Source organism: Vidua chalybeata, chromosome 14, assembly GCF_026979565.1.
Source record: "Vidua chalybeata isolate OUT-0048 chromosome 14, bVidCha1 merged haplotype, whole genome shotgun sequence".
NCBI classification, from domain to species: domain Eukaryota; kingdom Metazoa; phylum Chordata; class Aves; order Passeriformes; family Viduidae; genus Vidua; species Vidua chalybeata.
The window spans coordinates 57,426-69,703 of NC_071543.1; the positions used below are offsets into that span (position 1 = coordinate 57,426).

Sequence of the window (12,278 nt, forward strand, 5' to 3'; positions counted from 1 at the left end):
TATTTAAGAAAAACAGTCTCTGGCCAGTGTGGATGTAAACAATTTATTTTCCATATCACTAGCCCTTAGGCAGTAGGATCTCCAGTGTTACTGTAAACCCAGAATATTGTGTCTTTGTATCAGTAAAGTCAGCAAGAGCTATGTTGAAGCACAACTTCTGTTGATTTATCAAAAATGGCTTGGGATTTTATTTTGCATCTAACTTACATAATGGCTTGCCAATACTTAATTTACAAATACTGAGGCATACGTTTTGTATTTTAAATTATGTTTCTAAAGCATAGTGATCATATCGGGCTGTTTAGCTCTTCTCGTTTGGTTGGTTTTAACTGTGAATTGTCCTTGCAGGCACTTTGGCCAGGAAATCCTTATTTTGTTATTTATCTGAATTTGTCTTCTGGCTGCCCAAACAGATCTTGTGTTGCTTTTAATGAACTTCTTGAAGAGAAAATAAAATCATACTTCTTGAGATATCAAGAGATACCTGGAATATTTCAGTAATTTTATGTGTAACTTTGCTTCTGTCTGTATGGACAGCATTAGGCCCCCTGGCAGTTAAGTAATTGAGTCTATCATATCAGTGTAATCACAGTCTGCTTAGCTGAAGAGTTGTGTGTTTGCGGTTTTATTTTTTTAAAGATAGTTCAGTCTGACAATATAGCACAGGAACCTAAGTCAATCCATGCCTTTAGCAATGTTCCCCCTTTATAGTGAGCAGTTTTTCAGAAATGAATTTAGTAAATATGAAAGGTGCGTGACCGACAGCTCCAGAAAAATGCAGTGGTGCCATCAAGCTTATTTGTTTATGGCTTTGTCACAACAGCTTCAATTCCCACCTCTTAATTCTGAGGAAACTCCCAGGCAATTATAAGTAGGTGAACAGATGCCTGTAAATAGATGAATGTTGAAATTTCTCCTTTCTCACCCTTGTTCCCTCCTTGTAGCATGGAGGAGTAACACCAGTGTATTCCAGTATGACTTGAGAGTGAGTCCTCCTGTCAAGGCCAATACCAGGCTTGGCAAGGCATTGTTAGAGAGACCATTGTCACCGTAACTTGCATGTCTTTGACTTTTTTTACATCCTATTTCTGGCCCTTCAAAGGTATATTGTCATTCATGTGATTACAGATTAAACCCCCAAGGCTTAATACTGAGTGTGAAATGCATAAGAATGTTAATTTATTCTGCAGTTCTGCCTCTACACTATGGACTTCTAAACCAGTTATATTTTCCTTTCTGAATAAAATTATTATTTCTGTTGGTGGAGCCAATGTTGATTAAATTGAGGACAACGATAGCTGAAGAGCAACAACAAATCCAGTATTCAGCTAAAAAAAAATAACTTTCATATAGGATGTCTATCCTAAATCTTGATTACATTCTGGAAATCAAACACATTGCAAAATATGGTTTTTCAGTGGCATTTCGTTCAGATTTTAACAAAAAGAGGAACTCTGATTCTGTGTTTTTTGGGGGAGAGGGGACAGTGTTTATGCTCTGAAATGCATCTGATGCAAAATCTGGATGTGACGCAGTTTATAGACAAGTATGGAAGCTTTCCGCAGTGTTCTCGCAGCCAGTGTTTCAGCAGAGCAGAAATGAGCTGTGTGTGCTTGAGGCTTTCTTGCTGATGGCCACTATTAAGGATCCTTGTTAAGGATACTTGGTGTGATGGGCAAGTTCAGTTCAGTGACTTGAAGTTAAAGAAGCTGATCATTACTATTTGCCTGCCTAAAAAGATTGTATTATGAAAAATATCACTTACCTCTTAATATTAAAAAACCCAATAAATTTAGTGTTACAGCCTTATCTGAAATACTGACCTACAAAAAACATGTAATATGTAATTTTTCGAGTTTTTACCATCTCCATCCATCACAATTGAATTTGCCATTGCATTGACTATTTTTGTGTTTTGTAATATCCAACATCTAACGTCTGTAATATTTCTGTGTTTGATCAATAAGGAACTTCTTTTGAGTTTCTACATGTTTCTACTTGCTACTGATTATTTGCAGAGGTGGCAAATAATTTAGATTGTATGATAAAGAATAATGAAGTAGTTTTTGCTTTTTGAGATACTCTTTTTGGTGAAATGTGTTTTCCCATTTAAGTTGTGCTACTTGGTTGGAGCTAATTCGAAAGTACATACTCGCATTCCCAGCAAGGCTAGCATTTAATGCTGAAATCTGTCCTTAGCAAAAAGGTAACTAAATCAGGGCTGAAGGCTGGAGTTCCACAGAAAATGTGAAGTTATTTGATACTTTTTTTTTTTTTTTTTTTGGTAATAAAATAGTGGAATGGCTGTGGGAAGAGACTTCTGAGTTCTCTTCTGTGCCTGTCCCACAGTCTGATGTTCATCGTTCTTCTGGCCTGGTATTGTTTGCCACTTGCTAGGAGAATGTGCTCACAGGTCTAGAGGAGGTCTCACACTTCAGGTGAAAATAAAAAATAAAGTCTTATACTCTGGTGTAGAACTAAAATAGTTTTGTGCTTGGCAGACATGATTATCACAAATGTGTTTCCAAGTGTCACTGAACGACTTCTGAAAAACGGTTTGTGAAGTTAAAAGGCTTGAAGGACCCCTGAGCCCTGGCTCACTGGCAGCTGAGCAGCAGGTGTAACTGCACAGGGAGCAAATCCCCGGCCATCTGTGTGTTAAACCAAACTCTCCTGCCGTTTGTCACTTCAGCACCGTTCCCATAGGTGGAAGCAGGATGTAGTGACCAGAACTTATTCTGTTGAAGACTGACCTAGAACTAAAAGGTTTCTGAGAGTGTTTGCTTCAAGTTGATACATGAAGGAAAAAGAGATACTGTAGAATGATTTTTGAGCTAAGAGAAGAGGCTGTGGCTGTTCTTAAATGCTGCCACCAGGTCTGGCAAGAGTAGGACAGAGTCAGTGGGAGGCACCAGCCAGTAAGAGCAGATGCTGAAGTTGCTACAGCAGGGGCCTCCAGATCTCAGGAGAACATGCTGGAAGTGTTACTAGACCCTGTTCACTCAGTGCTCATGGACTGCTGGTTTACCCAGTTTCTTCAGGTTTTCTTCTGCTTTCATCTTAGTACAATTGTCTTGTTCTCCAATGTTCTTTGTCTTCCAGCAGATTAGCTTACTTCAAAAATGTTTCTAATCAGTTTATCCAGCAATAAGCCATTTTATCTGCACAAAAGATAATCAGTAGTAAACACTGATTTCTGCAGGTTGGTTGTAGCTTGTCTCATGTCTGTTTAGATTGTAAGCTCATCAGGTCAAAGGCTTGGATGTGTGTTACTGGGCATACAAAGGCTGATGTAAGTCTTGGGAATTTTGTGTATATTTGAGATATTCCTTAACAAACCCAGGCTTTGATTCATTGCCAGATGAGGATTACTTTCTCTTATATTACTTGTTGCAGAGACAGAAATTTGGAATTAAAAAATTTCAAAGCCAGAAAATAAATTGTCAGCATTATACTGATAAATGATGGCGAGTTTAAGTGGGAGGAAGATGCCCTGTGCTGTAATATGGCAGCTTAAGAAGTCTTGCTGACTTGTCAAGAAAATACTCTTTCTGGTAGTACAGTGTTTTAACAGCTATACTCTAGACTAAATGCTGAAGTGCCAAAGCAAAAAAAGATTCCAGTGGGATTTTCTGCTTACCAGTTTAAACTCTGAAAGATCTGTGGAGCCAAGACACCTTCAATAATGGAGAGGAAAATAATCCTTGACGTGAAGTAATGAATTATGCCCTTTTGACATGGTATGTGAATTTACACCTTCACGTGCCAGATTGAGGAGTGATCCTGGTGATGTGTTCTTTATTTTCCATTTAAATCATGCTGTGCTAAAATAGCTGAACACACTCCAGAGTTGGAGCACTGTGTTATCTTGTGTTGGAAATGTCCGGACCTTTCTGATGTTGCAATGCAGTGAAGAATTCATCTGTTCATCTGTTGAGTTCACCCTCATGTTGCAAAATGTGGAATATGTAACATTTTCTTGAGAAAGCATGTTCATCTTTGTGTACTTTCAAGCCTGCTTGGCAAGGAGGGAAATTTAATCCGTGAAGCAAATAGCAACTAACAGGTAAGACCTAAGTGATGTCCAGGTGGTAAAAAAAACAAATTACTGGTTTAAGAATTGCCTTGTTAAGATTTAGGGCTTGACAGGCTTCAGTGATCTCACACGTGGGGGCAGTTACAAGGCTTGGGAAGAAGGATGTAACACTGAGAGTGGGCACAGGGAGTGCAGAACTTGCCACAAGGACAGTTGGCAGAATCCCCAAGATAATTATGAAGCCTTTAAAGCCAACTCAGCACCTCTGCTGAATCAGTTCTGAGTAGATAAAAGGTAATTTTGGCAGGGGGAGATCACAGCAGTGACTGATGGACCACGAACCCAAGAAACCCACTCACCCAAAGGAAGAGAGACTGGGCACATGGACTAATTAGTGTGAGAAACAAGAGAGGTCCTTAGCTCATAGAAGATAGAATACTGATTGAAAAGAGAGCTATATAACTTGTAGCCAATGAACACTAATTCCTTTCTTTGCTAAAATGTATAAATAGTAATAAGTTTTGATAGTTAGTGTGCTTGAGTTGCGGAATGCCCCTGAGCACCCAGGCTTGCCCAACTCTGAAATAAATTAGTGCCTCTCTCAAGTGTGCTTGTTGCACCTCAAGTAACAAATCTGATTGTTTGTGTGGACAACACTGGCATTGCTGTGCAGCAGATCAGCGCCAGCATGCCCCCAACTTGTTCCAGCCTTTAGATCAGAGCTTCTGGTTTAGTTTTCTACTGGTAGAGATTTCAGGAAAAACCTCACATGAACCAACATGTGGTGAGCAGAGGCAGCTTACATGAAAAACAAGAATTGCTTGAACCAAACTGCCAATTTAGACATGTTCAGTGTAGGCGCATCCAGTATAGACTGGGAGACTGGGATTAGTGAGGGTGGGCTGGAATCATGGGTTCCTTAAGGCTGCTTTGATTTCTGAGCCAGTGTGCTGGATCTCAGTTCTTTCTCCCTGTTAGCAGAAGTGTGAGAGACAGCCATTGGTCCGTTGGTTCCAGTTACAGAAACAATTCTGTCATGTGGAAGAACTGTTCAGTCTGACAGGGTGTTTTATTTTTTATTGAAGTCTTAAAAGTAGTAAAAGTGTATGTTTAAAAAGCGTTTTATTTTTCTTCAGAAGTGCTGATTAGCATGAAAAGCCAAGAACTCATGTACTGTCAAAAAGAATTTCTGGTTGCTTGTATCAACCTTTCCTCTGTACTTGATGAGAAAACTCAATTATGTGGTTGTGTACAGTTTATTTGTTTGTCATTTTAATTGCACAGATCAAGTCTGTAACTAAACTTAGGGCAAGGATAACCATAAAGCACCTAGATCTTCACCTAGATTTCCTAGATCTTCAGTTGTTGTATTTAGAATCCAAATACCATTTTGATATCTGTTTGTAATATCTTTTCGCAAAACCAGAAGCTATTCCATGCTGTCAAATGCCCAGTTGAAAAAAAAGCAAAAGCTGTTTGTAGCCACCTTTAGTCCTGGGAATGTTTCTTCTTTCATTTAAACAGAAGACAGACTGCTTCTACTTGATTTGAGTATACACAACAGATAAAAATCAAGTTAAATACTGCTACATAAGCTTTTAAGAATAGACTTCAAATGTACGTAGCTTTCCTTGACAATTTGTGGTCAGTTTAATTTCCTGAGAGCTGCAGGGTTTTGGCAGGTATTCTCAGCTTCCTTAGTGCACATAAGAGCTGATGGGTGCTCAGATTGTTCTGTGTTGTCCTTCAGCATTGCTCTTGATGTTGGAGAACAAATGTTGATTTGTATGTGAAATTCAGTTACGTAGATTTATGGTGCTGTAATTCTTGAACATTCTTTGTGAGTAAGTTCAAAATTTTTGGTCTCCTTTGCAACTGAAATGATTACTGTTTATATCAATATGGGAAATCATTCTACATCTGGATGTATTTTAATTATTCAGGACTTCATTTTGCAACACAAGTAAGTTTGAAGAATTCTGGTTTTTATTATTTAATTATCCGGGCTTGTTTTTTCTTTGAATAGAAAATTTTAAAACACTTCTGTCACTCATCATGCATTAAGATTGGAACTGTGAAACTAGAAGTAGATATGTGGAGTTTGAGGGAAATGCTAGAAGGACAGCCCATTTGAAGTGAGCTTGGGAAGCTGAAGAGTTCCTTTCTCCTGAGGCTTCTTCTCCAGTTTGTTGAGAAACTAAGACTAACCACAGAAATGACACTTAGCGATTTCATTGTTTATATAACAAAGCTTTCTTCAGTCAGTGATTTGTGGACATTGACAGCTTGTGCCTCCTACAGATACCACATGCAGGTGTTTCTGTAGTATTTGAGGCTACTTTTTTCTTCTCTGGAATCATCTTGCATCTGACAGACAAATGAGTTTTACCCATGTTCTGTGTGGTGATCCCAGATTCGTGTTTAGATTGACTAAAAGAGTATCTTTGGGATCAGGTCTGAACACTTGTTTTTAAGCATCTGTTGTCGTCTGTAGGATTAATTTTACAGTTACAACTGTTCTTAGATTTTGGTTGGCTTAGGCTAAAACATTGCTAGAAAAGCTGGCTAGGAAAATCTATCTGTGATGAGTTAGGAGAGCAGTTTTGGGTTTTGTGGGGTGAAGAATATGGGGGTTTTATGATCTAGTTTCCTAATACCATTTTGGAGCACAAGCCTAACACCAATATCCTGGATCAGAAATATAGTTTTATGAAAAATACTGTAATATCAAGATGAAGTTCAGTGTAAATTTCCTAGCTGAGCCTTGTATTTCAAATTCAACATGTAGTGTATGTAATATGTGAATATAAAAGGAATTGTACTGATTTGAATAAAAGGCCAGTCTGCTGTATCAGCATGTTCCTGATGGTAAGCAGTACTGCATCCTTAGGGAAAAGTGCAAAACCAAGGCAAATGTGATGGTAACACTACTTAAATACCTGGCTGCACACTGCTGTAACCTGACAGCTTGAGCTTTTTGTTTTCCCTCTTGATCATGACTTAAATCGATAGAAGATAACTTCTCACTTCTTATAGCTTCCCTTCCAGACTGATTTCCTAGAATTCTTTCCTTTTGGTCTTTCTATATATTGTTTTTTAATCATCATCTTATAGTAACTAAAGAGTTTACTTTTTCTGTCCAAAAAAAAAAAAAAACCTAAAGGGCAACCTCTTCATATTTTTCTAGTTCCTAGTTCCTCTTTCAAATTTAACCTTAGTAATGGTGTACTTCTCACTTTCATTGTTCCTGCAGAGATAATGTATTGAAATACCCTGTGATTCATGAGCAGGCATAGGTAGGGTCTTCTGGTTAGTCCTCACTTAACACTCCCACTGAGAGTTTTCCAGTCTAAACTGATTAAGCAAAGGATTCCTATAATCTCACTTCTAGAGGAGTTGTCAACCTAAGTCATCTGTGGTTCTGGATTTAGCAGCTTTCCTTGCTTCTCATTGCTTCAACAAAAAGCTCTATTAACCCTTACAAAGCCATTCTCGAGTGCTAGCAGCCTGCTTTCAGGTGAGATGGAAGCTGTGTGTTGTTTATAGAGGAGCACTCTATTCCTAAAGTTCCTTCCTTTTTTCAGACTGTATTTTCTTGGTCATCTGTTGTATTATTAGTCTTCAAAAAGTACCTAAATTGCATATGTTTCATATCTACATTTTATTTACCATAATAGGCAATACTGTCTCATAAACATCTTGATTGTTATAAAAACATTTTCAGAGTAGAAATCATTCTTCAGTTAGGATAAAAATAGCTTTACTTGATTTTAAAAAGCTGCAAGTACATTCAATATGAGAATATTGAGGAAAACTATAGATACTCAATCTGGACCAACCCCTGGAGCTATTCTAATGCTGTTTTGCAATGATGGAATGAAAAATTTCTTGGAATAGAAGTCATGCTATCTCCCACCTCTTTATTTACCTTTTTTTATTTTATTGTTGAGAGATAGTGGGTATCATTTCCTATTCTAATAGGATTTCTGGGTTTCATAATAAGAAAGTATAATCCTTGCCCCACAGTGTCTTGAAAGGCATTGTTTCCAGACAAGTGGTTTCTATAGTAATACACAAATATGGTGACCTCGTTACGTGTTTTGATGTGCAGCTGTATGGGTTCTGTACCAGGGCATACTGAGGTGCTCCAACCAGTCTGTGCTGCTTTGATTTGTCTCAGGCCAGGCTGGAAACCACAGCTGGTTTATGTTCCCTGTAGGGTATTACACCCCTGGTCCACTCATCCAGAGCAGAGAGTTAGTGCATCCTCTGCTTATTGTCTGGACTTGCCTCTAGATTTTATTTCTGCAGAAGAAATAGCAAAGCTGTTTTTAACCTGGGACTTTCCAAGATGTGTAGTTATGGTGTGGCTGGAATCAAATACAGCGGCAAAATTCTTGTGGTGCCCTTGAGCCTTCTCATTCAGGTCTACAGTGCTGCTCCTGGGACCAGTGGCAGTAGGGTCAGATTCTGTCTTTTGTTTTGTGGACTAGATCTTTGCACCAGCCTTCAGTCACCTTTTCAACTGCTGATAAAACCAAATCAGGAAGAGGCTTAAATCTGGAGGTTTTTTTCAGAATGGAGCTGTATTAAAGACTTCAGCATGTGGTGGAGGTTGTAGAACTGGGCCAGCAATAAAACTGTGGGCATCCCTTGTGCATGCAGGGGTCGCACTCTGCTGAATATTAGAACAAGAGAGGATTTGTTAAAGAAGGGTTTTGCAGAAAACTTTCGTGTGAAAGCTGTCATTTTTCTGTAACATTTTGAAAACTGATGTAGTGGAAAACAGAAAATGAGCTTCACTGGTTGTGAAAACTTTCTCAAGCATGCTAATTTTTTAATAAGCTTTTTAGGTTTTGTTGAGATGTTCAGTTTTAGTTAATTTTACTCCATTTTTCTCACAGTTCATTAGGAATGCCACTCCTTCAACCTAGGAATGTATTTCTCTGCCTCTTGCAGGTAGAGTTTGCAGAATTCTGCATCAGCAGTGGATACCCTGATTTTTAGGAAGACTTTATGATACTTAAGCTTGAGAATGTTTTTTAGAAATAATGGAATGACAGCCAGATAGCACACAAAATTTCACATATTGTAGACTTCAAGAAGTAAAGTTAAAGCTACTGCCAAAAATAACTCCGCAGGAAGATAGTGTTTCATTGTACCAGTCCGTTTTGTTTGCTGGTCACCTGCAGCACACTATGGAGGCCATTCCCTCTGCTCAGCACCGTGGTGTCCTGCATTCAGCCTGTTGTGTGCAGCATCATAGGGTGTTCTCTGCACAGCTTTCCTGGTACCCTGCTGTCCGGCAGCTCACGCTGGTGTGAGCAGGGATCTGCCACAGGTGAGCCTTTATTCACACTGGGTGTCTGCCAGGGGAGGTCCTGGCTCTCATCCCATCCCTCCAGCTTGGTGCTGTCTTTGCACTTTCTGAAGGCGCATTCTGACCTGTTTGCCAGGTTGGTGATGAAGAAGCTAAGCAATATTGATTCCAGTGTTGGCCCTGAGAAATGCTGCTCGTAGCTGGTTTGCCAGTTAAACTTCAGGTTGTTGAGCTCTCTTTGAATCTGACAATGACTTGGAGCCAATTTTCCAGCCCTTTTCTAGACTTTTTGCAGAACTGTTTGTTCCAGTGATAATGTGATGGGAGCTAAGCAAAAACAATTATTCCATGTGAGTGTTAAAAACTGAGAACTAAAGCCTGACATAGCAAGGGATCTGTATTACTTCTCTGTTAAAAGAGTTTGTTCAGCATTTCTGAGAAACCACATCCTTTTGAAATGTCTTCGGTTGGCAGCCAGAGTTCCTTTCAGAAGACTAGGCAGTTGTTCACAAGTAAATATCTCTTTTTTTCCAGGGTAGTTTGGTGTACTCTTGATGGCACAGGTTTTGGAAGTTTAGCTGATAATTTCCAGGATTCTTGGGTCACATTTCATTTATATTTCTGGTTCTTTTCAAGGTTTTATATAGTAAGAGGTGCTGTGCATTTTGGTAATGCTCTCTTTTGTCATAACTCCTGCATGCAGATTTGCATAATGCAGTCAGGCATTGTCAGACTAGCTCAAGAATTGTGTTTCCACAGGCAAAGATCTCTCCTCTTTCTGCTTTTAGACCAGGCTAAATTAAATCTTGATTTTTATATATAAATACCTGTGGCATTGGTTTATGCAACTTTATCCTCTTTTAGTTAAGTTACAAAATGTGTATCTGGAGAATGTCAGTTACTGTGTAAGAGTGCTTTGGGAACTTGGCTTTAGCACTGCAGATACATTGTACAATGACATTGGATTCTAATATAGCTGTCAAACAGGAGAAATAACTTTGAGTTTTTACCTTGATTTACTGTTGTGCCTAGAGTTGGAGGGGAAGAAACACAAGAATTGCACAGGACAAAGACTTGATAGAGGAGGGACAATCATAATTGATATTCAGTGTTATTGTAACTGTAACTAGTAGGAAATGCATTTGTGAATTCCTGTCACTCCTCTGCTTTCTGCTGTAATTGCATATTGAGCAATAATATTTTAGTATTTTAAGACTCTTTTGTGTATTAATTATATGGGGTAGCATCTGGTAAAACTGAATTATTTTACACTTCTTGCAACACCTTATTTTTTAGGAGCATGACAAGAATAACAGTGGGTACTTTTACCTCCTCTCACTGCAGGGAAAGTCTTGAGTAAAAAAGGATTTTTTTTTTCTGTTTGCTTCTAGATCTTTCAAAGAACAGATTTACTGAAATTCCTCCCGATGTCTGGTTGTTTGCACCACTGGAAACTTTAAATTTGTATCACAACTGCATCAAATCCATTCCAGAATCTATTAAAAACCTGCAAATGCTTACCTACCTTAACATTAGGTGAGTAATGGTGGTTGGTTTTGGTCTTTATTTAACATTCCTCCTTAGAGATTTGGCAGTTTGTTTCATCAGGTCACTGTGTTTGCAGAGTTTTCTTTGTTTCTGATGTTATGTAGACAGACAGTGTTCAGAAACCACAGCTATAAAAATTTGCTGCTCATTTTGCACATTATTTACATTCACTGCTGTAGTGCTCTTTTTAAACTTGGAAAACATTTGGTTGGCTTTTCTCACTAGAACAGAAGATGGATATGAGCTCTGGAAGGAGAGGTGCAACGGTCTGTTGCTCCTCCCGGCTCTGGGCAGATCCAGCGCCTTTTGGCACCGCCTCCCTCTGGAGCTCGGGCTCGCCGCTTCTCTCCTGCATGCCGCTGCAGCGGCACGCTGGTTGGGGCTGCGGGGATCTGTCGCCCGCGCGAGGGTCCGAGGCGAAGAGGGAAGGAATGACCAAATCACCCACGCGGGAGGCGGGAAGGTTTTATTGGTCACGGAGAGCTGCAGCGGGGAGACCCTGACCCCCGTTTCCAGCGCCCGCATGGGGGAAAAGGTGGCCGGGCCCGGGGGGGGGGAGCGGGATGATATAGGGGGTGTGACAGGGAGGGCAGACACCCTCCCACCCAATTGGGATGGGCGCTGTGGCGATGACATGGAGACAGCGACCAACCGGAACACGACAGGGGCGGACACGGGTCCCCGGGGCGAACGGGGTTGCGGGATCGGGGTGGCAGACACCGAGCTCCCGGGACTGGATGGGGGAGTGGTCACAGGAGTGGCGGGGGGACGTTCCAATAGCACGCAGCCTGGAGCGAGCCACCGCAGGGAGGGAAACACGGGGGGGTACACGGGGGTACACAGCACTCGGCTAACTAACATAGATTAGAACCCCTAATCTGAACTCAAACCTGGGATGCAACAGAGAGGTAACCTAGAAAACTCTCCTGACCCTGTTTTCCACAATACTCCTTGTTTCTCATATTAGCTGCATCAAATCCAAAGCAGTTTTCTCAGTTAAGAGCTATTTAAATCCCCAAAACCTCCTGTGTCTCAAAATCTGCAAATACCAATTCTTATAGTACTAATTCATAAGTAAGGTGCTCTGTCACAACTTTAAAGAGGATTAATATGATACAAAACCGCAGTATTTTCTGAAAGAAATATGGCCTAACTTTCTTCAGCAGCAACCCCTTTCTCTTTTGATGGTGCTTGAGGTGCTGAATACATTTCTTTACACAGAAACTGCATAGTTCTACTACACAGTTCCTTTCAAGAGTCGATTCTCCCAACGATCCTTTGCCAAACTGTACTTTGTCCTCATTTCTGTGCTCCTGTCCAAGGACTGATTTTGCAGTGCAGGAACGTATGGGCTGTAGCATTGGAGAACAGGCT

At 40.1% G+C, this 12,278-nt stretch overlaps 1 protein-coding gene across 11 annotated transcripts in view; it reads left to right on the forward strand.

The window, feature by feature from the left end:
• LRCH2 (leucine rich repeats and calponin homology domain containing 2) overlaps nucleotides 1-12,278 on the forward strand; it is a 46,655-nt gene that overhangs the window by 2,735 nt on the left and 31,642 nt on the right. For all 11 annotated transcript variants that reach the window (XM_053955376.1, XM_053955377.1, XM_053955380.1 and 8 more), the window contains exon 2: nucleotides 10,748-10,892. In XM_053955376.1, coding sequence (XP_053811351.1) covers nucleotides 10,748-10,892 — 145 coding nt within the window. The remainder of the gene's footprint in view (nucleotides 1-10,747; nucleotides 10,893-12,278) is intronic.